Source organism: Oncorhynchus gorbuscha, unplaced genomic scaffold (genome assembly GCF_021184085.1).
Source record: "Oncorhynchus gorbuscha isolate QuinsamMale2020 ecotype Even-year unplaced genomic scaffold, OgorEven_v1.0 Un_scaffold_763, whole genome shotgun sequence".
In the NCBI taxonomy this organism is placed as follows: domain Eukaryota; kingdom Metazoa; phylum Chordata; class Actinopteri; order Salmoniformes; family Salmonidae; genus Oncorhynchus; species Oncorhynchus gorbuscha.
Genome location: NW_025745554.1, coordinates 311,561 through 335,308, shown reverse-complemented (window position 1 = coordinate 335,308; position 23,748 = coordinate 311,561). Strand labels below are relative to the sequence as shown.

Sequence of the window (23,748 nt, the reverse complement as noted above, 5' to 3'; positions counted from 1 at the left end):
CAATGCGAAAGAAACGGCCACGGACCTATGACGAGCATCAATGGGTGTAACTTAATTTAGCAATGCTAAACTTTGCAGTCTACACTTGAATCTGTTTTGTATTGTAGACGTGATCTGTGCAATAAACACACGCGCCCTAGACAAGGGGCGTGTTCAGCAGAACACAACGTTCTGGAACATTCAGATAGAAATAATGTTATGTAGAACAAACATGTCTCTATGGCATGTAAAACAATGAATCGCGTCGGCTCTATTCCTGGCATTTCTATCTGGAGACTGAACGAGGCCCATGCAAATGACTGTGCAGCGACACTGATGTTTTTTCCTTTAATGCATAAAACAATTGTATTACAGTATAGATGTGGTACAGATGGGTGACTATCTAACTTCCATCCAAGGTAGCTTACGGTATCTTTGGCAGTAACCCTTGTGACCCCTACCATGACATTAAAGCCAAGGGATCTGCTCCGTTTGATACAAGAGAATACAGTCTTAACCCAAGGGTTGTAAAAGAGAGATTACCTTCATAGAAAATGACTCAAGTATAATTTAAAGTCAGCCAGTAAAATATTACGTGAGTAACAAAAGTAAATGTAATTTCTAAAATATACTTACGTATCAAAAGTTAAAGTATACATCTTTTCAAATTCCTTATAAAGCAAACCAGGCTGCAGCTTTTTCTAGTTGATTTAAACTGACGCATAGCCAGGGGCACTGACGCATAGCCAGGGGCACTGACGCATAGCCAGGGGCACTGACGCATAGCCAGGGGCACTGACGCATAGCCAGGGGCACTGACGCATAGCCAGGGGCACTGACGCATAGCCAGGGGCATGCTCAGACATCATTTACCAACCAAGCATGCGCTTAGTGAGTCAACCAGATCAGAGGCAGTAGGGATGTTCTCTTGATAAGTGTGTGAATTGGACCATTTTCCTGTCCTGCTAAGCATTCAAAGTGTAATGACTACTTTTGGGTGTCAGGGAAAATGTACGGAGTAAAAAGTACAGTATTTTCTTTAGGAATATAGTGAAAGTAGTCCAAGTCAAAACTATAAATAGTACAGTACAGATACCCCCCAAAACTACTTTAGTACTTTCAAGTATTTTTACTGAAGTACTTTACACCACTGTCTAAACCCCCCTCCCACTCCACCATGTGACACAGCAGTCCACTGTCTAAACCCCTCTCCCACTCCACCATGTGACACAGCAGTCCACTGTCTAAACCCTCTCCCACTCCACCATGTGACACAGCAGTCCACTGTCTAAACCCCTCTCCCACTCCACCATGTGACACAGCAGTCCACTGTCTAAACCCTCTCCCACTCCACCATGTGACACAGCAGTCCACTGTCTAAACCCTCTCCCACTCCACCATGTGACACAGCAGTCCACTGTCTAAACCCCTCTCCCACTCCACCATGTGACACAGCAGTCCACTGTCTAAACCCCTCTCCCACTCCACCATGTGACACAGCAGTCCACTGTCTAAACCCCCTCCCACTCCACCATGTGACACAGCAGTCCACTGTCTAAACCCCTCTCCCACTCCACCATGTGACACAGCAGTCCACTGTCTAAACCCCTCTCCCACTCCACCATGTGACACAGCAGTCCACTGTCTAAACCCCTCTCCCACTCCACCATGTGACACAGCAGTCCACTGTCTAAACCCCTCTCCCACTCCACCATGTGACACAGCAAAACATGTCTGTAAGACTGTCGTAGGCTGTGACTATAAGAGATGGTCGGAGAGTTCAGTCCACTGTCGTAGGCTGTGACTATAAGAGATGGTCGTAGAGTTCAGTCCACTGTCGTAGGCTGTGACTATAAGATGGTCGGAGAGTTCAGTCCACTGTCGTAGGCTGTGACTATAAGAGATGGTCGGAGAGTTCAGTCCACTGTCGTAGGCTGTGACTATAAGAGATGAACGGAGAGTTCAGTCCACTGTCGTAGGCTGTGACTATAAGAGATGAACGGAGAGTTCAGTCCACTGTCGTAGGCTGTGACTATAAGAGATGGTCGGAGAGTTCAGTCCCCTGTCGTAGGCTGTGACTATAAGAGATGGTCAGAGAGTTCAGTCCCCTGTCGTAGGCTGTGACTATAAGAGATGGTCAGAGAGTTCAGTCCCCTGTCGTAGGCTGTGACTATAAGAGATGGTCAGAGAGTTCAGTCCCCTGTCGTAGGCTGTGACTATAAGAGATGGTCAGAGAGTTCAGTCCCCTGTCGTAGGCTGTGACTATAAGAGATGGTCGGAGAGTTCAGTCCCCTGTCGTAGGCTGTGACTATAAGAGATGGTCGGAGAGTTCAGTCCCCTGTCGTAGGCTGTGACTATAAGAGATGGACGGTTGCGGTCGGAGAGTTCAGTCCAAACCCAAGATAAAGAGGCTCAGTGAATGTGGTGTGGAATGTATACAGATGGGTCAGTGCACCCTATTGGTCGATCATGTAAAAGGACAACGTGCCGGCCGGCCAATCCAGAAACACTCCTACTCTGTAGGGCACATGTGCTTTGATTTGGGGGATCTGTAACCTGTGTAGCATGTCTTTGTGCTGGGTATGGCCCTTATACTTCGAGGCGTACAAAGTCCAAGAATTGGCATTGCATCCTAGTGTTACGTTGTCACCGGTTCCTTTCCTGTGGATTCCCTTGTAGGCCATGCCTATGTGAACGCTGTGGAGACACTCCACCTCCAGGTAATGCCGCTTGTCCAGGCTCTCCTTGCATTTATCAAACCTGTCTTGGGTGATGGGATACTTCTGATCCGTCCTCTGGCACGTCACCTTCCTGCCCCCCCCAGACAGAACGAGGAAATCGTTCGCTGTGCTGGGGTCTAGTGTGAGTTCACATGCATCTGAAATGTGTTCAGATTAGAATTAGAAGGTTTCATTATATTGTGTCAAGTAAAAATGTTCCCAATCGATCTGATCGTCATGCTGTATAATCTCAGTGTGAAATAGTTCCCAATCGATCTGATCGTGATGTCATGCTGTATAATCTCTCAGTGTGAAATAGTTCCCAATCGATCTGATCGTGATGTCATGCTGTATAATCTCACAGTGTGAAATAGTTCCCAATCGATCTGATCGTGATGTCATGCTGTATAATCCCAGTGTGAAATAGTTCCCAATCGATCTGATCGTGATGTCATGCTGTATAATCCCAGTGTGAAATAGTTCCCAATCGATCTGATCGTGATGTCATGCTGTATAATCCCAGTGTGAAATAGTTCCCAATCGATCTGATCGTGACGTCATGCTGTATAATTTCTCACAGTGTGCAGTTATTGAACATCCCTACCGACCAAGCCCTCCCTAACCCGGACGACGCTAGGCCAATTGTGCGTCGCCCCACGGACCTCCCGGTCGCGGCCGGTTACGACAGAGCCTGGGCGCGAACCCAGAGTCTCTGATGGCACAGCTGGCGCTGCAGTACAGCGCCCTTAACCACTGCGCCACCCGGGAGGCCACCAGGTAGGCTAGTTGAGAACAAGTTCAAGTTCTCAATAAAAACACAATCAGAACGATTGGGAACTCTCTCACACTGGGAAGAATTTTACATGACAACCTGCAACACTTTGCTGTCACACTTGACACATGAATCGGTACATAATACCGCTAGATGTCAGATATTCTACAGAGGCCACTGTGAATTACTGTGTTCGCAAAGGTGAGAATGATAGATGGATATTTACTCACATTTCTGCAGACCCGGTTTATTCCTGCTCTCTCCTCGGTGCTCCAGGCTGAAAGACACAACATAAAGAGGGAGGAATGAAAACCTGGAAATGCTCACACTACTCAGGCAATGCAGTATATTTTCAATTTATTTTACTAGGCAAGTCAGTTAAGAACAAATTCTTATTTACAATGACAGCCTAAGAACAGTGGGTTAACTGTCCTGTTCAGGGGCAGAACGAGATTTTTTACCCCAAATTATATTGACACTAGGATGCAACAAGGGTCATAGCTAAAGAGAATCCATTAACAGATCCTTGTTGTTGTTCTATTCTGTCAACGTTTATATTTGATTTAGAAGCACATTGCTATTCTTTTCCACAATCTAACTCACTTCAGCTTCAGCTGAAAAGGGAAACCCAATTCAATGTCTCCGAGGGGATTGTAGCTCAGATCCAGCTCTTTCATCTGGAAGGGGTCGGACCTCAAAGCTATGACCAGTACAGAGGACACTGTCTCCGGCAATGGGATCAAACAGCCAGATAGTCTGGAAATGAATAGGGAAAATAATTAGAAAAAACATTTTCACCTTTAAAACTAGGAACATTGAAGAACCATCTATAGCAGCCACAGGTCAGCAGAGTTCAGCGATTAAGGCAAACCCTTAATGTGTCATTGTCTAATTTGACACGGCTGTACGTACCTCAGTTCCTGCAGTGTGCAACGCTCGTAGAGGCCAAAAGCAAGGGACTCCAACCCCACGTCCCCAAGGTCATTGCAGCTGAGGTCCAAGGTCAGAAGCTTCAAGGTGGGACGAATCAGCACTTTGCAGAGTTCCTTAACACCTTGCTCTCCAACATTGTTGTGCCTGAGGTTCAGAGTTTTCACCTTGCAGTTGGCGTTCCACAGCCCATCACAAAGGCGTTTCACCTCTCCATCGCCCAGGTTGTTGTGGCCCAGATCCAGGACTGTAATACAGGAATTTGGAGATCGGAGAACTGAGGCCACAGTTGCACATAGCAGTGGTGTCATGTGACAACAGTTGAGCCTGTGAAAGAGTGAGTTCAAAGTTGCTGTTTTAATCTTTTAAACTTGAACATCACAATGCAAACTTAAAACAAGTTTGACATACACACTTAATGCAATGACACACACAGTGATACTTACAGTGCAGTAGTGCAAGACTGCAAAGCAGGAGACAGTCTGTAGAAACCGTCCTCCGAAGTTTGTTTATTCCTGAAGTCAAACTCTTCAGGCTTCTCTGACATGAAGGTAAATGCCAACAGAGAGCACTGAAAGGGAGTTAGCGGCTTGTCTGAAGACGATACCTGGTTGTCATTCTGCAGTATGGTGTGGTCCTTCAGCTCAAGCAGACAGTGGATCAGGTTGATGCATCTCTCTGGGGAGAGGGACTTTCTTTTCAATATCTTGAACTTGAACTTTTTGTTGCATTCTGAACTGCTGGGTGTCTCTGCCAGAAGTCCTTGAAGGAGGTCTCGGTTGGAGTCGTGAGAGATCCCAAAAAGGAAGCGTGTGAAAATGTCCAGGTGTCCATTTTTACTATCTAATGCACTGTCCAGGGCACCTTTGAGAAAATATAAAAAAAATCAATGGAAGTGCTTCCATTCTTCTTTTTGATTAAGGATTTCACTGAGTCAAACCTGCGGTTTTCAAATTCATGATATGCGTACAGAGCAGCAAAGAAATCCTGAACACTCAGGTGTATGAAACAGTACAGTTTCTTGGGATACAGTCCATGCTCTGATTGTACAACTTCAGTACATAGGCCAGGGCATTCAGCAGCATCCATGACACTAATACCACAGTCCTTCAAGTCCTGTTCTGTGTATTGCACTTTATGAATTAACAGGTTCTGATAGGCTAGCTGTCCCAATTTGAAAATTACGTCTTTGTTTTGCTTCAAAGTATTTTCTTTGTCATCTTCATGAGTTGAATCGTACTTCTTAAAACGGACAATTGTTTGGTTCACTACGTAATGGATGTACAATTCAGTAAGGGTTGTAGGTAAAGATCTAGACTTTAGGCCGACTTTACCCAGGATATCCTGAAAAACAGTTGCTGCTATCCAGCAGAACAACGGTACATGGCACATGATGTAGAGGCTCTGGGTTGATTTAAGGTCTGAGATGATACTACTGGCCATCAACGGATCACTGATTTCCCTTTATGAAGTACACATCCTTTTGTGAATCACCGAACCCTCTGATCTCGGTCACTCGATCACGACTCTCTGGAGGGATCCGATTGGCAGCTACTGGACGAGAGGTTATCCAGAGGAGAGCATTAGGGAGAAGACGGCCAGTGATGAGGTTTGTAAGTATACCGTCCAGGGTAGCAGACTCTGACACATCAGATATAGGAATGTTTTTTTGAAACTCCAGTGGCAGTTGGATCTCATCCAGGCCATCAATAATGAACAAAATCTTATGGTCAAAATACATCTTTATGTCTATGTCCTTAAGTTCAGGGTATAACCCCTGAAGAAGTCCATGCAGGCTGCATTGCCGATGTTTAATCAAATTTAGATCCCGTAAAGAAAGGAGAATTAAAAGGTCTAGATTTTGATTCTCTATCCCATTTGCCCAGTCCAGGATGAATTTCTGGACTGCCACAGTTTTCCCAATGCCAGCTACTCCCTTTGTCACCACACATCTGATGGGTTCTTCTTCTTCGTCATGCTTGAAGATATCTTGACATTTTATGATGGAGGCCCCCGAGGTGTCTTGGAGATGTGCGGTTTCAGCTTGCCACACCTCATGTTCTTTATTGACGGTGGCAGAATCACAAGCGACCATATAAGTCTCAGTGTAGACCTTCTTAAGGGCTGATTTACTTTGTGCCAAACCCTCTAGTATGCTCCTGGACTTCTTCTTAAGGGCTGATTTACTTTGTGCCAAACCCTCTAGTATGCTCCTGGACTTCTTCTTAAGGGCTGATTTACTTTGTGCCAAACCCTCTAGTATGCTCCTGGACTTCTTCTTAAGGGCTGATTTGATCCCGCCTTTGAGTCGAATGGTGTCTGCATAGAAAAATAAATAAAATAAATAATAATAAATAAATAAAATATATACTGTATATTACTTTGAGTGAAATGAATGGATTGTCTTTTTTTCTTAATCTGAGGTACGAACTGAATTTGACTTTCTTTCTTCTTGCTCTGGTCATTCAGTGGCACCAGTCTTGGTTGTGTCATCTACAGGAAGTCAAGACAGAGCAGTAGATACATTTCCAAAACATGTAGAACAATCTTATGAAGATTGTGTATGATAAATGATAAAACCTATCCATTACCTGGTCAACCATCTCCAGTCCAGGGTCCACGCCTGTCAGCCTGTTAAGGTCTAGAGAGGGGGAACATTTAAAAAAACACCATCAAATGAAAACCGTAATCAAACCACCATCTGTCCAGAGATGAGCTTCTCATCATAATAAACATTCAGGTCCCCTTGAACTGAATTCCCAGTTGTTATTGGTGCAAAAATGTTGCTTCTATTAGGTGCTGTGATGGAAGTATGTTCAGCGAGTGCTCCTCCAGCCTGGTGGTCCTCAGACAGCGGTGTTACATGCATCGCCGTTGGGGTAGGAAAAGAAACAATAACAGCTTAGCCTCGTCATCACGTACACGTCTAGAGGGAATATTCAGTATCTCACTGGAATTAATTGACAATGTATATACAGTACCAGTCAAAAGTTTGGACACCTACTCATTCAAAGGTTCTTTATTTTTACTATTTTCTACGTTGTAGAATAGTAAAGACATCAACTATGAAATAACATATATGGAATCATATAGTAACCAAAAAAGTGTTAAAACAAATCAAAATATATTTTATATTTGAGATTCTTAAAAGCATCCACCCTTTGTCTTGACAGCTTTGCACACTTGACATTCTCTCAACCAGCTTCACCTGGAATGCTTTTCCAACAGTCTTGAAGGAGTTCCCACATATGCAGAGAACTTGTTGGCTGCTTTTCCTTCACTCTGCGGTGTAACTCTTCCCAATTGGAATGAGGTCGGGTGATTATGGAGGCCAGGTCATCTGATGCAACACTCCATTACTCTCCTTCTTGGTCAAATAGCCCTTACACAGCCTGGAGGTGTGATGGGTCATAGTCCCACTAAGCGCAAACTAGATGGGATGGCGTATCACTGCAGAATGCTGTGGTAGCCATGCTGGTTAAGTGCGTCTTGAATTCAAAATAAATCACAGTGTCACCAGCAAAGCACCATCACACCTCCTTCTCCATGCTTCACGGTGGGAACCACACACGCAGAGATCATCCGTTCACCTACTCTGCATCTCACAAAGACACAATTTCCCTTTGGTCTAATGTCCACTGCTCGTGTTTCTTGGCACAAGCAAGTCTTCTTCTTATCGGTGTCCTTTAGTAGTGGTTTCGTTGCAGCAATTCGACTATGAAGGCCTGATTCTAGCAGTCTCCCCTGAACAGTTGATGTGTCTGTTACTTGAACTCTGAAGCATTTATTTGGGCTGCAATATGAGGTGCTGTTAACTCCAATGAATGTATCCTCTGCAGCAGAGGTAACTCCGCGTCTTCCTTTCCTGTGGCGGTCCTCATGAGAGCCAGTCATCATGGTGCTTCATGGTTTTTGTGACTGCACTTGAACAAAGTTCTTGAAATTTTCCGGATTGACTGACTTTCATGTCTTAAAGTAATGATGGTCTGTCATTTCTCTTTGCTTATTTGAGCTGTTCTTGCCATAATATGGACTTGGTCTTTTAACAAATAGGGCTTTCTTCTGTAACGCCCCTACCTTGTCACAACACAACTGATTGGATCAAACGCATTAAGAAGGAAAGAAATTCCCCAAATTAACTTAACAAGGCACACCTGTTAATTGAAATGCAGATGAGCACAAACCCACTGCCGCTGGGCCAGACAGGACTGGCAGAAAGTGCTCTTCACGGACGAGTCGCAGTTTTGTCTCACCAGGGGTGATGGTCGGATTCGCGTTTATCGTCGAAGGAATGAGCGTTACACCGACGCCTGTACTCTGGAGAGGGATCGGTTTGGAGGTGGAGGGTCCGTCATGATCTGGGGCGGTGTGTCACAGCATCATCAGACTGAGCTTGTTGTCATTGCAGGCAATCTCAATGTTGTGCGATACAGGGACGACATCCTCCTCCCTCATGTGGTACCCTTCCAGCAGGCTCATCCTGACATGACCCTCCAGCATGACAATGCCACCAGCCACACTGCTCGTTCTGTGCGTGATTTCCTGCAAGACAGGAATGTCAGTGTTCTGCCATGGCCAGCGAAGAGCCCGGATCTCAATCCCATTGAGCATGTCTGCGACGTGTTGGATCGGAGGGTGAGGGCTAGGGCCATTCCCCCCAGAAATGTCCGGGAACTTGCAGGTGCCTTGGTGGAAGAGTGGGGTAACATCTCACAGCAAGAACTGTGTAGCTCAGTTGGTAGAGCATGGCGCTTGTAACGCCAGGGTAGTGGGTTCGATCCCCGGGACCACCCATACGTAGAATGTATGCACACATGACTGTAAGTTGCTTTCGATAAAAGCGTCTCCTAAATGGCATATATATATATACCATCTACTGCAAATCTGGTGCAGTCCATGAGGAGGAGATGCACTGCAGTACTTAATGCAGCTGGTGGCCACACCACCTGTTACTTTTGACCCCTCCCCTTTGTTCAGGGACAGATTACATTTCTGTTAGTCACATGTCTGTGGAACTTGTTCAGTTTATGTCTCAGTTGTTGAATCTTATGTTCATACAAATATTTACACATCTTAAGTTTGCTGAAAATAAACAGTTGACAGTGAGAGGATGCTTGTGCTGAGATATAAACACACACACATATTTTTTTAAAGCCCATTATGCCTACCCGTTGGTCATCCACCTCCTCGTTAATGGCAGTTGAGGTCGAACTCCCATCGTTCTCATTGGCTATGGAGGAAAGGCGTATCTTTATCTGAACTTGGTGAAAAACATTATTAGTCATTATTTTTGCTGTTTTGCCCAAAGTCGACGTTTTAAAGGAGTAGGTTCAATCTGGGTCCAGGAAACCGGCCCATAAAACACAGAATAACCCTGCATAGGTCATACGATTAACGGTTGTAAAATAAGCACACACACATTTATTCATCTGAAACCACTTGACTAGCGGAAAAAGTTAAATGCTACTGAGTAAATACTGTAATCCAGGTTCAATAAGATCTAAGACTTCCTTGTACACTTGACTAGCGGAAAAAGTGAAATGCCACTGAGTAAATACTGTAATCCAGGTTCAATAAGATCTAAGAATTCCTCGTGCAACAAAAAACATTTGAGTATTAATATGAAGTTTTAATGCCTATACTCACCCTGCCGTCTGTGTCTCCGTTTACGCCGACCTTTGACGTGTTTTAGAATTGAGGACACAACGTCACGAGCACCTCCTCTATGTGTGTCTGTCATAACTGACACAATGGCTTTCACTTCCATCCTCCTCACATCGATGTGATACTTCTTCGTCAGACGGCGTTTAAATCGTTTTAACTTCCTTGAACTCAAACGCATCAATTTGGATTCCAGGCGCCTCATCTTAAAATAAACACACATTTAAAAAAAAGGTATTTAAAGTGGAACTGACAGCGTTTTAGCAACATGAAATCTGATAAATCTGTTCATATACACCCCCAGGAAGAATACGTTTTTTATTACATTTTCTGACAAGCGAGCATTTATATGGCCATTTTCACGTTTTCATAAATTCCTAGAATGTTTGGGAATGACGTATAGTAAGGCATTTAGAGAAAATTCTATAGCGATGTAGTGGAAAAGTGACCCTGCGTTTGGAAAATGATCAGACACCGCAGTAAATAAAACCACCTGTCTTGTCCAGGAGTCAACACAGATAGGTGCCATAGCCTATATGCAAATCAGCCTGTGCACCATAGCCAATCAGAGCTACAGCAGGCCTATATGCAAATAAGCCATTTTCCACATGGGCCTACCACCATTCCCTTTGAACTGGACTGTGTGTTTACAGGCAGTAGGCCCTGCCTTCATTACCTTTGAACTGGACTGTGTGTTTACAGGCAGTAGGCCCTGCCTTCATTACCTTTGAACTGGACTGTGTGTTTACAGGCAGTTGGACCTGCCTTCATTACCTTTGAACTGGACTGTGTGTTTACAGGCAGTTGGACCTGCCTTCATTACCTTTGAACTGGACTGTGTGTTTACAGGCAGTTGGACCTGCCTTCATTACCTTTGAACTGGACTGTGTGTTTACATATCGAGTGTGTTTACAGGCAGTAGCAACAGCTCAACTTTAGATCATTAAAATGCATTCGCCACAAAATACAGCTGAATGTATTTCTGTAAATATGTAAATACCACGGGAGTTGGGCTCTGTGTTCTTAGTTTGCTAAGTAAATAGCCCAGGGATGCCAAATTGAATCAGCACATGGGGCCATATTGAAAAATGATGAATTCGCAGGCCACACATAACCCATTTCTTTTTACAAAAGAAACTTGCAACTGCAACCCAAACTGGCCATTGTTTGAATAAAATACGGCCCTTTCTAAAGTCCACTTACTGTATGTACATAGGATGCTGTATACAGCATTTTAACACATTAAAACAAAGGAGATCAATCATATCTGTTCAGCCTTAGCTGCTAGGCTTGCAGATGTGCATAATAGGATGCAACCCAATTCAACAAGTATTTTAATAACTCCAAATAACAAAAATGTAGCAATAGGAGGTTGTAACATCACATATTTTCATTGTTTTTAGACTGCATGGATCACCAGTGTGGTTGAATGCAGCATTACTGTATGGTGAACACAACATGTATTGTAGTTGAGTAGTCAGCCGAGGCTACAGCTCTAATGTTGCTGTATGGTGAACACAACATGTATTGTAGTTGAGTAGCCAGCCGAGGCTACAGCTCTAATGTTGCTGTATGGTGAACACAACATGTATTGTAGTTGAGTAGCCAGCCGAGGCTACAGCTCTAATGTTGCTGTATGGTGAACACAACATGTATTGTAGTTGAGTAGCCAGCCGAGGCTACAGCTCTAATGTTGCTGTATGGTGAACACAACATGTATTGTAGTTGAGTAGCCAGCCGAGGCTACAGCTCTAATGTTGCTGTATGGTGAACACAACATGTATTGTAGTTGAGTAGCCAGCCGAGGCTACAGCTCTAATGTTGCTGTATGGTGAACACAACATGTATTGTAGTTGAGTAGCCAGCCGAGGCTACAGCTCTAATGTTGCTGTATGGTGAACAAAACATGTATTGTAGTTGAGTAGCCAGCCGAGGCTACAGCTCTAATGTTGCTGTATGGTGAACACAACATGTATTGTAGTTGAGTAGCCAGCCGAGGCTACAGCTCTAATGTTGCTGTATGGTGAACACAACATGTATTGTAGTTGAGTAGCCAGCCGAGGCTACAGCTCTAATGTTGCTGTATGGTGAACAAAACATGTATTGTAGTTGAGTAGCCAGCCGAGGCTACAGCTCTAATGTTGCTGTATGGTGAACTCAACATGTATTGTAGTTGAGTAGCCAGCCGAGGCTACAGCTCTAATGTTGCTGTAACAGGCCTATATGTTTCTCCTTTGTGTGGCGTTTTGTTGCAGGTTTAGTGCGCTGCAAATGGGACATAGGAAAGCAGCGCCATTGAAGTTGAATTCACTGATGCATCAGGCTGTCACGCCCTGGTCGAAGTATTTTGTATTTATCTTCATGTATTGGGTCAGGCCAGGGTGTGGCTTGGGGTTTTTGTATTGTGGTGTGTTTGTCTTGGGGTTTTGGTGTTGGTATTGGGATTGTAGCTTAGTGGGGTGATCTAGCAAAGTCTATGGCTGTCTGGAGTGGTTCTTAATCAGAGGCAGGTGTTTATCGTTGTCTCTGATTGGGAACCATATTTAGGCAGCCATATTCTTTGAGTTTGTCGTGGGTGATTGTCCTTTGTGTCTTTGTTCCTGTCGCTGTGTTAGTTGACACAAGTATAGGCTGTTCCGGTTTTCGTTTTCGTTATTTACGTTCTTTGTTTTGTAGTGTTTGTGTTAATTCGTGTTTACGTTGTTTATTAAACATGGATCGCAATCTACAAGCTGCATTTTGGTCCGACTCTCCTTCACACCAAGAGAACCGTTACACAGGCTGTAATTTCATAAAGTCAATTGTGTGTCCTATTCGTCCCACAGGCCTGGTTTGGCACGTTGCCACCAGCCTATTACAAGGGTTATGACTGATTTATGATTATTTCCAGTTTTACTTTGATTGTATTGACATTCCCAGCCTTAGTTTTTGTTCAAAATATTGAGTAATTGAAACAGTTAATGTATGTCCTTTTCTCTTAACTAATGTTTATGTTCTGTTCATGTGCTGTTCAAATAACCAATTTCTGTGTTCATGCAAGTGGCTGACTGTACAAATCCTTGCTTATCAGTAGCTGCAATTTGGCAGTACGTGCAGACGTTGTTTTGAGAAGATATCTCAGTTTCAAGGTCTGAACTTAGAAAGAAGCATCGTGAGGTGTTGGCATGTCACATGTTATGAACCAGTATTGTTCGGTCACATGACTGAAACAAAACGCTAATGATGAATGAATTATGCTAAATCACGCAAATATAACTTGTCTGTGTATAGCCGTATATAAGACACGTGCTGGGACTGCCCCAGCAGAGCTCCTGATTGACATGTGTGCTGTTGTGCATTGAGTTGTTTGGGACCTCTCCAGCACGCTGACAATAAACAATGATTCAGTTAAGATTGACTTTGAGTGTTCCTGTGTAAGAATCTTCACAACACTGTGCTTCCCCAATGTACCAGGCCAGCTGTGATTTACCTGATAGCAATATGTGTATGGACTACCAAGAAATGTGATGTTGAATTATACAAATCATGCATTGAACTGCATCCATCTAGTCTGCCAACAATGCCTTACTGAAATTTCTACTCAAATATAACCTATTTTTAAAACCTATGTAAAGTTGGTTTTGAAGTATAAACTAGAATTTCATATTTTCAACTGGTATTAGGATTGTCTGTTTCATATCGGCAAAGTAGTTACAACACTGTCAGTATGTAATGATATTCGTCTGTTGTTTGAAGTGAGTCAGACCGAAATGCAGCGTGTAGGTTACTCATGACTTTTGATAAAGATAATACGGTACATGAAATAACTGAGAATACAAAACAACAAACTAGTGAAACTAATTACAGCCTATCTGGTGACTAACACTAAGACAGGTACAATCGCCCACGAAATACAACGCGCACTCAGGCTGCCTAAATACGGTTCCCAATCCGAGACAACGAGAATCAGCTGACTCCAATTAGGAATCGCCTCAGGCAGCCAAGCCTAACTAGACACACCCCTACTAAACACACTCCTAATTAATACAAACTCCAATACGAAATACAACATATAAACCCATGTCACACCCTGGCCTACCCAAACATATAACAAAAACACAAGATACAATGACCAAGGCGTGACAGAACCCCCCCAAGGTGCGGACTCCGGGGACGCACCTCAAGAGCATAGGGAGGGTCCGGGTGGGCGTCTGTCCATGGTGGCGGTTCTGGCTCGGGACGTGGACCCCACTCCATAAATGTCCTAGTTCCTCCCCTTCGCGTCCTAGGATAATCCACCTTCTCCGCCGACCATGGCCTAATAGTCCTCACCCTGATCCCCACATAACTGAGGGGCAGCTCGGGACAGAGGGGCAGTTCGGGACAGAGGGGCAGCTCGGGACAGAGGGGCAGCTCGGGACAGAGGGGCAGCTCGGGACAGAGGGGCAGCTCAGGACAGAGGGGCAACTCAGGATAGAGGGGCAACTCAGGATAGAGGGGCAACTCAGGATAGAGGGGTAACTCAGGATAGAGGGACAACTCAGGACAGCGGGGCAGCCCGGGACAGAGGGGCAGCCCGGGACAGAGGGGCAGCCCGGGACCGAAGCAGCCCGGTACTGAGGGGAAGCCCGGTACTGAGGGGAAGCCCGGTACTGAGGGGAAGCCCGGTACTGAGGGGAAGCCCGGTACTGAGAGGAAGCTCGGTACTGAGAGGAAGCTCGGTACTGAGAGGGAGCCCAGTACAGAGAGGGAGCCTAGTACTGAGAGGAAGCTCAGTACTGAGAGGAAGCTCAGGCAGGTAGTAGGCTCCGGTAAATCCTGGCTGGCTGGTGGACCTGGATGATTAAGGTTGTCTGGCCGATCTAGAAGATCTTGGTAGACTGGCACTTCTGGCGGATCCTGGCAGACTGGTGACGCTGGGCCGACTGGCGGCGCTGGGCAGACAGGAGACTCCGGCAGCGCAGGAGAGGAGAAAGGCTCTGGCTGCGCTGAACAGGCTGGAGACTCCGATAGCACAGGAGGAGAGAAAAGCACTGGCTGCGCTGAACAGACGAGGCGCACTGGAGGCCTGGTGCGTGGTGCTGGAACTGGTGGTACTGGCGCGAGGACACGCACAGGAAGCGGTGTGCGCCAGCGTTTCAATCGGTGACGTCACTCTGAGTAGTAGTTCCCCTTGCTCTGCAAGGGCCGCTGCTTTTGTGGAGCGATGGGTAACGATGCTTCGAGGGTGACTGTTGGTGTGTGCAGAGGGTCCCTGGTTCGCGCCCGGGTATGGGCGAGGGGACGGTCTAAAGTTGTATTGCTACACCTCCTCAGAGTGGGATGCGGGTGAAATTTAAAGTAAGCAGGTGCTGGCGCTAAATGCACGCGTTAAGTTAACGCCTACACGTGCAAATGTGCTTGCAGGCGATCCAACATGTGCTAAATAAACGGCTGCAAGCCGTCCTGCACACTTCAAATGAACACCTACAGCTGCTAAATATACACGCTAACTTTTGTCTTTGAAATTTGTTGTTACTTAATCATAAAGTTTACAGTGGAAAGATCTGTTTATCATCACTGGCTATACAATTCAGCTAACATTAATCTAGCACCAGGATCAGCAGTGGTTAGCATGGACTAAGTCAGATACTGGCTAGCTAATTTCGCTAACATCGGTAGCCTCGAACCCCAGCCATATTATATCATATAATTAGCCTCATACTACTAGCCGCAGTGAACAGCGCAGTCTTGTGTTTTATTAAGAGCCCTGCTGAAAAAACATGTCAACCATAACAGCCACGGAAACACATTGGACTATGTTAATACTACCGAGGTAAATTACATACTAGCAAGATTGTTACTTGAATGCAGCGCCAGGTGTAACGGATGTGAAACGGCTAGCTTAGTTAGCGGTGCCCGCTAAATAGCGTTTTCAATCGGTGACGTGACTTGCTCTGAGACCTTGAAGTAGTAGTTCCCCTTGCTCTGCAAGGGCCGCGGTTTTTGTGGGACGATGCCTCGTGGGTGACTGTTGTTGATGTGTGCAGAGGGTCCCTGGTTCGCGCCCGGGTATGGGCGGGGACGGTCTAAAGTTATACTGTTACACAGGCATACATAGATTATACATTGGAGATACTCCAAAAACATCCTGTTCATAATCCTGCTAGTTGTAGTTGACTGTTTTGAACAAGCTACCTAAATGTGACTAATAGGCTAGTACTGAAGCAGGACGTGTTTTTGAGTTCCGTTTTTAGCCCAAAGCCTTGTTTTTTGTTGTTGTATTTAAGAAAAACAACAGTTGAAGGTAGGCAACTTCTTCAGCCTGACTGTCTGTCATTTCAATGCTAGCGTTAGCCGTGCTACCTCTCGATTAGCACGAAGACACTGAAAAGCTCACATAAAGCAAATTTGGCCAGTGACAACCTTGTAAAACCTTTGCTAACATCTAGAACATATCAACGTTCGAACAGAGTAGACTTTAATGTGCACGTTCACTTCGTTTTCAGAATATTAACATCCCATTGAAGCCTATTAGGGTAAACTAGCACCGTCAGGCATATACCCAGTACGATATAGTACTGCTTCAAAGGAATAGGGTTCCCATTCCCATTTTTTCACACACTTCAATCGGACACTTTTGTTAATGTTTGATGTCAGGCAAAACGGCTTCAACGTGTAGCAACTACAGTGTCTGTTTTTAGGGCCATAACACATTTAAATGAAATGTCCATATTTACTGTAAATTGTATTTATGGTAACATTGCACATATTGTAACATTATAGCCCCTTGACATACACTAGGGACGGCAGGGAGCCTAGTGGTTAGAGTGTAGAGTCTGCAGGTAGCCTAGTGGTTAGAGTGTAGAGTCTGCAGGTAGCCTAGTGGTTAGAGTGTAGAGGAGGCAGGTAGCCTAGTGGTTAGAGTGTAGAGTCTGCAGGTAGCCTAGTGGTTAGAGTGTAGAGTCTGCAGGTAGCCTAGTGGTTAGAGTGTAGAGGAGGCAGGTAGCCTAGTGGTTAGAGTGTAGAGTCTGCAGGTAGCCTAGTGGTTAGAGTGTAGAGTCTGCAGGTAGCCTAGTGGTTAGAGTGTAGAGGAGGCAGGTAGCCTAGTGGTTAGAGTGTAGAGTCTGCAGGTAGCCTAGTGGTTAGAGTGTAGAGGAGGCAGGTAGGTTGGTCCGTTAATACATATCACTCATCAGTTTGTGGTCTCCATCAAGGTGCCATAACGAGGTTTGGTCCGTTAATACACATCACTTATCAGTTTGTGGTCTCCATCAAGGTGCCATAACGAGGTTTGGTCCGTTAATACACATCACTTATCAGTTTGTGGTCTCCATCAAGGTGCCATAACGAGGTTGGTCCGTTAATACATATCACTTATCAGTTTGTGGTCTCCATCAAGGTGCCATAACGAGGTTTGGTCCGTTAATACACATCACTTGCCGCACGGTTTTGGAAGCATAAGAACCTTATTTTTCATATCAACTAAAAAATATAAAAAATAAACTCCAGAGACAATTCACCATTTAAACAGAACAGGGGTAACGTTAGTCTCCTTTAGTCCATTATTGGGCTCGGAGTGAGAACTTGTTGGAAGAAGCTTTTCTTCTACCTCGTTTTACACTTCAAGTCATTTACTTCTTGTTAGAGATGTATTTAAACTTAAATGGCCCTAAATGCCAATCGGCGCAGCTGTCTAAGGCACTGCATCTCAGTGCTAGAGGCATCCCTACAGACCCTGGTTTGAGTCCAGGCTGTATCACAACCGGCTGTGATTGGGAGTCTCATAGGGCGGCGCACAATTGTCCCAGGTCGTGCGGGTTTGGCCAGAGTAGGCTGTCATTGTAAATAGGAATTTGTTCTTAACTGACTTGCCTAGTTAAATAGGAAAATAAATAAAACATGTGTGTGCGTGTGTGTGTGTGTGTGTGTGTGTGTGTGCGTGCGTGCGTGCGTGCGTGCGTGTGCGTGCGTGTGTGTGTGTGTGTGTGCGTGTGTGTGTGCGTGCGTGTGTGTGTGCGTGCGTGCGTGCGTGTGTGTGTGTGTGTGTGTGTGTGTGTGAATATGTATGAATTGAAATAATACAAATGTATGTGAATTTTTTAAAATAAAAAATTGTTGTAGCAACTGCAGATGGCCCCTTCATAGCCGACATGAATAAATAACTAAATAAGTAGGCTACTGTTTGAAGTCAGATGTTGTGTCTGTTTATTGAAGTGACAGGAAGCATGGTGTCCATTTGACATGGCTGGTCTATTTGTTAGCGTACATTAACCCCTGCTGGCGGAAACTGTGTACTGCAGCGCAAAAAGACAATCATTACAATGACCATCATCATACAGAGTTATTTATTAACATCATCAAATCACAGCAACTCAGGTTTGGTTGGAACTCACACACACATCAACTCAGGGTTGGTTGGAACTTACACACACAGCAACTCAGGTTTGGTTGGAACTCACACACACACACATCAACTCAGGTTTGGTTGGAACTCACACACACATCAACTCAGGTTTGGTTGGAACTCACACACACATCAACTCAGGGTTGGTTGGAACTCACACACACACACAGCAACTCAGGTTTGGTTGGAACTCACACACACAGCAACTCAGGTTTGGTTGGAACTTACACACACATCAACTCAGGGTTGGTTGGAACTTACACACACAGCAACTCAGGGTTGGTTGGAACTCACACACACACACAGCAACTCAGGTTTGGTTGGAACTCACACACACACACAGCAACTCAGGGTTGGTTGGAACTCACACACACATCAACTCAGGGTTGGTTGGAACTTACACACACATCAACTCAGGTTTGGTTGGAACTCACACACACATCAACTCAGGTTTGGTTGGAACTTACACACACAGCAACTCAGGTTTGGTTGGAACTCACACACACATCAACTCAGGTTTGGTTGGAACTTACACACACAGCAACTCAGGTTTGGTTGGAACTTACACACACATCAACTCAGGTTTGGTTGGAACTCACACACACATCAACTCAGGTTTGGTTGGAACTTACACACACAGCAACTCAGGTTTTGCCCAACTTGTCTCCTCCCCTTCACCTACACAGATTTGAAGTGGATTTAACAAGAGACATCAATAAGGGATCATAGCTTTCACCTGGATTCACCTGGTCAGTCTGTCTTGGAAAGAGCAGGTGTTCCTAATATTTTGTATACTCAGTGTAAGTGACAGAGTGAAAAGAAGGAAGCCTGTATAGAATAAAAATATACATTCCTGAGGCACTGAAATAAAGACACTGAAATAAAGACACTGAAGTAAAGACACTGAAACAAAGACACTGAAATAAAGACACTGAAGTAAAGACACTGAAACAAAGACACTGAAATAAAGACACTGAAGTAAAGACACTGAAACAAAGACACTGAAATAAAGACACTGAAATAAAGACACTGAAGTAAAGACACTGAAACAAAGACACTGAAATAAAGACACTGAAACAAAAACACTGAAACAAAAACACTGAAAGAAAACACTGAAATAAAGACACTACAGTAAAGACACTGAAATAAAGACACTACAGTAAAGACACTGAAGTAAAGACACTGAAACAAAGACACTGAAATAAAGACACTGAAGTAAAGACACTGAAAGAAAACACTGAAATAAAGACACTACAGTAAAGACACTGAAATAAAGACACTGAATTAAAGACACTGAAACAAAGACACTGAAATAAAGACACTGAAATAAAGACACTGAAGTAAAGACACTGAAATAAAGACACTGAAGTAAAGACACTGAAACAAAGACACTGAAATAAAGACACTGAAGTAAAGACACTGAAATAAAGACATTGAAACAAAGACACTGAAACAAAAACACTAAAAGAAAACACTGAAATAAAGACACTACAGTAAAGACACTGAAATAAAGACACTACAGTAAAGACACTGAAATAAAGACACTGAATTAAAGACACTGAAATAAAGACACTGAAGTAAAGACACTGAAGTAAAGACACTACAGTAAAGACACTGAAATAAAGGCACTGAAACAAAGACACTGAAACAAAGACACTGAAACAAAACACTGAAATAAAGACACTGAAATAAAGACACTGAAATAAAGACACTGAAACAAAACACTGAAATAAAGACACTGAAATAAAGACACTGAAATAAAGACACTGAAATAAAGACACTGAAATAAAGACACTGAAATAAAGACACTGAAACAAAACACTGAAATAAAGACACTGAAATAAAGACACTGAAATAAAGACACTGAAACAAAGACACTGAAACAAAACACTGAAATAAAGACACTGAAATAAAGACACTGAAATAAAGACACTGAAACAAAGACACTGAAACAAAACACTGAAATAAAGACACTGAAATAAAGACACTGAAACAAAACACTGAAATAAAGACACTGAAATAAAGACACTGAAATAAAGACACTGAAATAAAGACACTGAAATAAAGACACTGAAACAAAACACTGAAATAAAGACACTGAAGTAAAACTGCAAAACATGTTAATAAAGAAATTAACTTTATGTCCTGAATACAAAGCTTTATCTTTTGGAAAAAATCCAACACATCACTGAGTACCACACTTCATATTTTAAAGCATGGTGGTATGTGTGTCATTGGCAAGAATTAAGGATAAAAAGAAATGGAATATAAGCACAGGTCAAATCCTAGAGGAAAACCTGGTTCAATCTGCTGTCCACCAGACACTGGGTGACAAATTCACCTTCAGCTGGACAATAACCTAAAACACAAGGCCAAATATACACCGAAGTTGCATACCAAGACGAGATTGAATGTTCTTGAGAGGCCTAGTTACAGTTTTTTACTTAAATTGGCTTGAAAATCCATGGCAACACTTGAAAATGTCTGTCTAGCAATGATCAACAACCAACTTGACAGAGATTGAAGACTTTTTAAATAATAATATGCAAATATTGTACAATCCAAGTGTGCAAAGCTCTTGGAGATTTACCCAGAAAGGCTCACAGCTGTAATCGCTGCCAAAGGTGATTCTTACATGTCTTGGCTTAGGAGGTTGAATACTTACAGTGCATTCGGTAAGTATTCAGACCCCTTCCCCCATTCCACATTTTGATACGTTACAGCCTCATTCTGAAGTTGATTCAATTAATTGTTTTCCTCATCAATCTACACACATGACCAATAACAGGGGAGGTTAGCATTATATATCATACCCTCAAGACATGCTAACCTCTCACCATTACAATAACAGGGGAGGTTAGCATTATATATCATACCCCCAAGACATGCTAACCTCCCACCATTACAATAACAGGGGAGGTTAGCATTTTATATCATACCCCCAAGACATGCTAACCTCTCACCATTACAATACCAGGGGAGGATGGCATTATATATCATACCCCCAAGACATGCTAACCTCTCACCATTACAATAACAGGGGAGGTTAGCATTTTATATCATACCCCCAAGACATGCTAATCTCTCACCATTACAATAACAGGGGAGGATGGCATTTTATATCATACCCCCAAGACATGCTAACCTCCCACCATTACAATAACAGGGGAGGATAGCATTATATATCATACCCCCAAGACATGCTAACCTCTCACCATTACAATAACAGGGGAGGTTAGCATTTTATATCATACCCCCAAGACATGCTAACCTCTCACCATTACAATAACAGGGGAGGATAGCATTATATATCATACCCCCAAGACATGCTAACCTCTCACCATTACAATAACAGGGGAGGATGGCATTTTATATCATACCCCCAAGACATGCTAACCTCTCACCATTACAATAACAGGGGAGGATAGCATTATATATCATAACCCCAAGACATGTTAATCTCTCACCATGACCAATAACAGGGGAGTTGAACATGTCTTGGGAGAATGGGACAAAATACTAAACTTTTGACCACATTATTTATAATAATCTTTAGGGGTGTCAATAGTTTTAAACCGTACCATTTTGAGAGAAAAAAAAGATGACTTGTTAAACAAAATCTCTTTCTCTGAGCAATTGTATTAGTATAAAAAAATATAATTTCCCTTTTCTTTTTAGCATTAAATATAGCTCAGTATTTGAATTATTTATTTTAAACAATCATTATTGCTCATCTTTATCAAGGATGTCAATCATTTCAGGCCCCACTGTATGTGCAAACTGCATGTTTCTATGATCGGTGGTTAAAAAGAGAAGAAAGGTCCTTAAAAAATGGTAGGATCTTAGTGCCGCTTTTGATACCATCGATCACCACATTCTTTTGGAGAGATTGGAAACCCAAATTGGTCTACACGGACAAGTTCTGGCCTGGTTTAGATCTTATCTGTCGGAAATATATCAGTTTGTCTCTGTGAATGGTTTGTCCTCTGACAAATCAACTGTACATTTCGGTGTTCCTCAAGGTTCTGTTTTAGGACCACTATTGTTTTCACTATATATTTTACCTCTTGGGGATGTTATTCGAAAACATAATGTAAACTTTCACTGCTATGCGGATGACACACAGCTGTACATTTCAATGAAACATGGTGAAGCCCCAAAATTGCCCTCGCTAGAAGCATGTGTTTCAGACATAAGGAAGTGGATGGCTGCAAACTTTCTATTATTAAACTCGGACAAAACAGAGATGCTTGTTCTAGGTCCCAAGAAACAAAGAGATCTTCTGTTGAATCTGACAATTAATCTTAATGGTTGTACAGTCGTCTCAAATAAAACTGTGAAGGACCTCGGCGTTACTCTGGACCCTGATCTCTCTTTTGAAGAACATATCAAGACCATTTCGAGGACAGCTTTTTTCCATCTACGTAACATTGCAAAAATCAGAAACTTTCTGTCCAAAAATGATGCAGAAAAATTAATCCATGCTTTTGTCACTTCTAGGTTAGACTACTGCAATGCTCTATTTTCCGGCTACCCGGATAAAGCACTAAATAAACTTCAGTTAGTGCTAAATACGGCTGCTAGAATCCTGACTAGAACCAAAAAATTTGATCATATTACTCCAGTGCTAGCCTCTCTACACTGGCTTCCTGTCAAAGCAAGGGCTGATTTCAAGGTTTTACTGCTAACCTACAAAGCATTACATGGGCTTGCTCCTACCTACCTCTCTGATTTGGTCCTGCCGTACATACCTACACGTACGCTACGGTCACAAGACGCAGGCCTCCTAATTGTCCCTAGAATTTCTAAGCAAACAGCTGGAGGCAGGGCATTCTCCTATAGAGCTCCATTTTTATGGAACGGTCTGCCTACCCATGTCAGAGACGCAAACTCGGTCTCAACCTTTAAGTCTTTACTGAAGACTCATCTCTTCAGTGGGTCATATGATTGAGTGTAGTCTGGCCCAGGAGTGGGAAGGTGAACGGAAAGGCTCTGGAGCAACGAACCGCCCTTGCTGTATCTGCCTGGCCGGTTCCCCTCTTTCCACTGGGATTATCTGCCTCCAACCCTGTTACGGGGGCTGAGTCACTGGCTTGCTGGGGCTCTCTCATGCCGTCCCTGGGGGGGTGCGTCACCTGGGTGGGTTGATTCACTGTTGTGGTCAGCCTGTCTGGGTTGGTGCCCCCCCCTTGGGTTGTGCCGTGGCGGAGATCTTTGTGGGCTATACTCGGCCTTGTCTCAGGATGGTAAGTTGGTGGTTGAAGATATCCCTCTAGTGGTGTGGGGGCTGTGCTTTGGCAAAGTGGGTGGGGTTATATCCT

General features: G+C 43.7%; 2 protein-coding genes across 2 annotated transcripts; both read right to left on the bottom strand.

Annotated features, from left to right (window-relative positions):
* Nucleotides 1-1,940: 1,940 nt before the first annotated feature.
* LOC124019196 lies at nucleotides 1,941-5,514 on the bottom strand. Its single transcript, XM_046334582.1, has 5 exons — nucleotides 4,848-5,514; nucleotides 4,384-4,728; nucleotides 4,075-4,227; nucleotides 3,702-3,748; nucleotides 1,941-2,857 (listed from the first exon to the last, which is right to left on the bottom strand). Exons 1-5 carry the CDS (start codon nucleotides 4,946-4,948, stop codon nucleotides 2,436-2,438), a joined length of 1,068 nt encoding a protein of 355 aa, XP_046190538.1. The 5' UTR covers nucleotides 4,949-5,514; the 3' UTR covers nucleotides 1,941-2,435.
* A 159-nt stretch (nucleotides 5,515-5,673) lies between these two features.
* Nucleotides 5,674-10,527, bottom strand: LOC124019182 (NLR family CARD domain-containing protein 3-like). The gene is made up of 6 exons (XM_046334569.1): nucleotides 10,388-10,527; nucleotides 10,048-10,267; nucleotides 9,570-9,631; nucleotides 6,993-7,042; nucleotides 6,833-6,894; nucleotides 5,674-6,720 (listed from the first exon to the last, which is right to left on the bottom strand). Exons 5-6 carry the CDS (start codon nucleotides 6,864-6,866, stop codon nucleotides 5,852-5,854), a joined length of 903 nt encoding a protein of 300 aa, XP_046190525.1. The 5' UTR covers nucleotides 6,867-6,894; nucleotides 6,993-7,042; nucleotides 9,570-9,631; nucleotides 10,048-10,267; nucleotides 10,388-10,527; the 3' UTR covers nucleotides 5,674-5,851.
* Nucleotides 10,528-23,748: the final 13,221 nt, after the last annotated feature.

Bases quoted from the DNA above. Each gene is read 5' to 3' on its own strand.
- LOC124019182 (XM_046334569.1), bottom strand. From the start codon at position 6,866: ATGACCAGAGCAAGAAGAAAGAAAGTCAAATTCA. The intron at 6,721-6,832 runs GTTCGTACCTCA...TTTTCTATGCAG, and splicing joins AAGAAAGAAAGTCAAATTCA to ACACCATTCGACTCAAAGGC.
- LOC124019196 (XM_046334582.1), bottom strand. From the start codon at position 4,948: ATGTCAGAGAAGCCTGAAGAGTTTGACTTCAGGAATAAACAAACTTCG. The intron at 4,729-4,847 runs GTAAGTATCACT...ACTCTTTCACAG, and splicing joins CAGTCTTGCACTACTGCACT to GCTCAACTGTTGTCACATGA. The intron at 2,858-3,701 runs GTGAGTAAATAT...AACACATTTCAG, and splicing joins TAAACCGGGTCTGCAGAAAT to ATGCATGTGAACTCACACTA.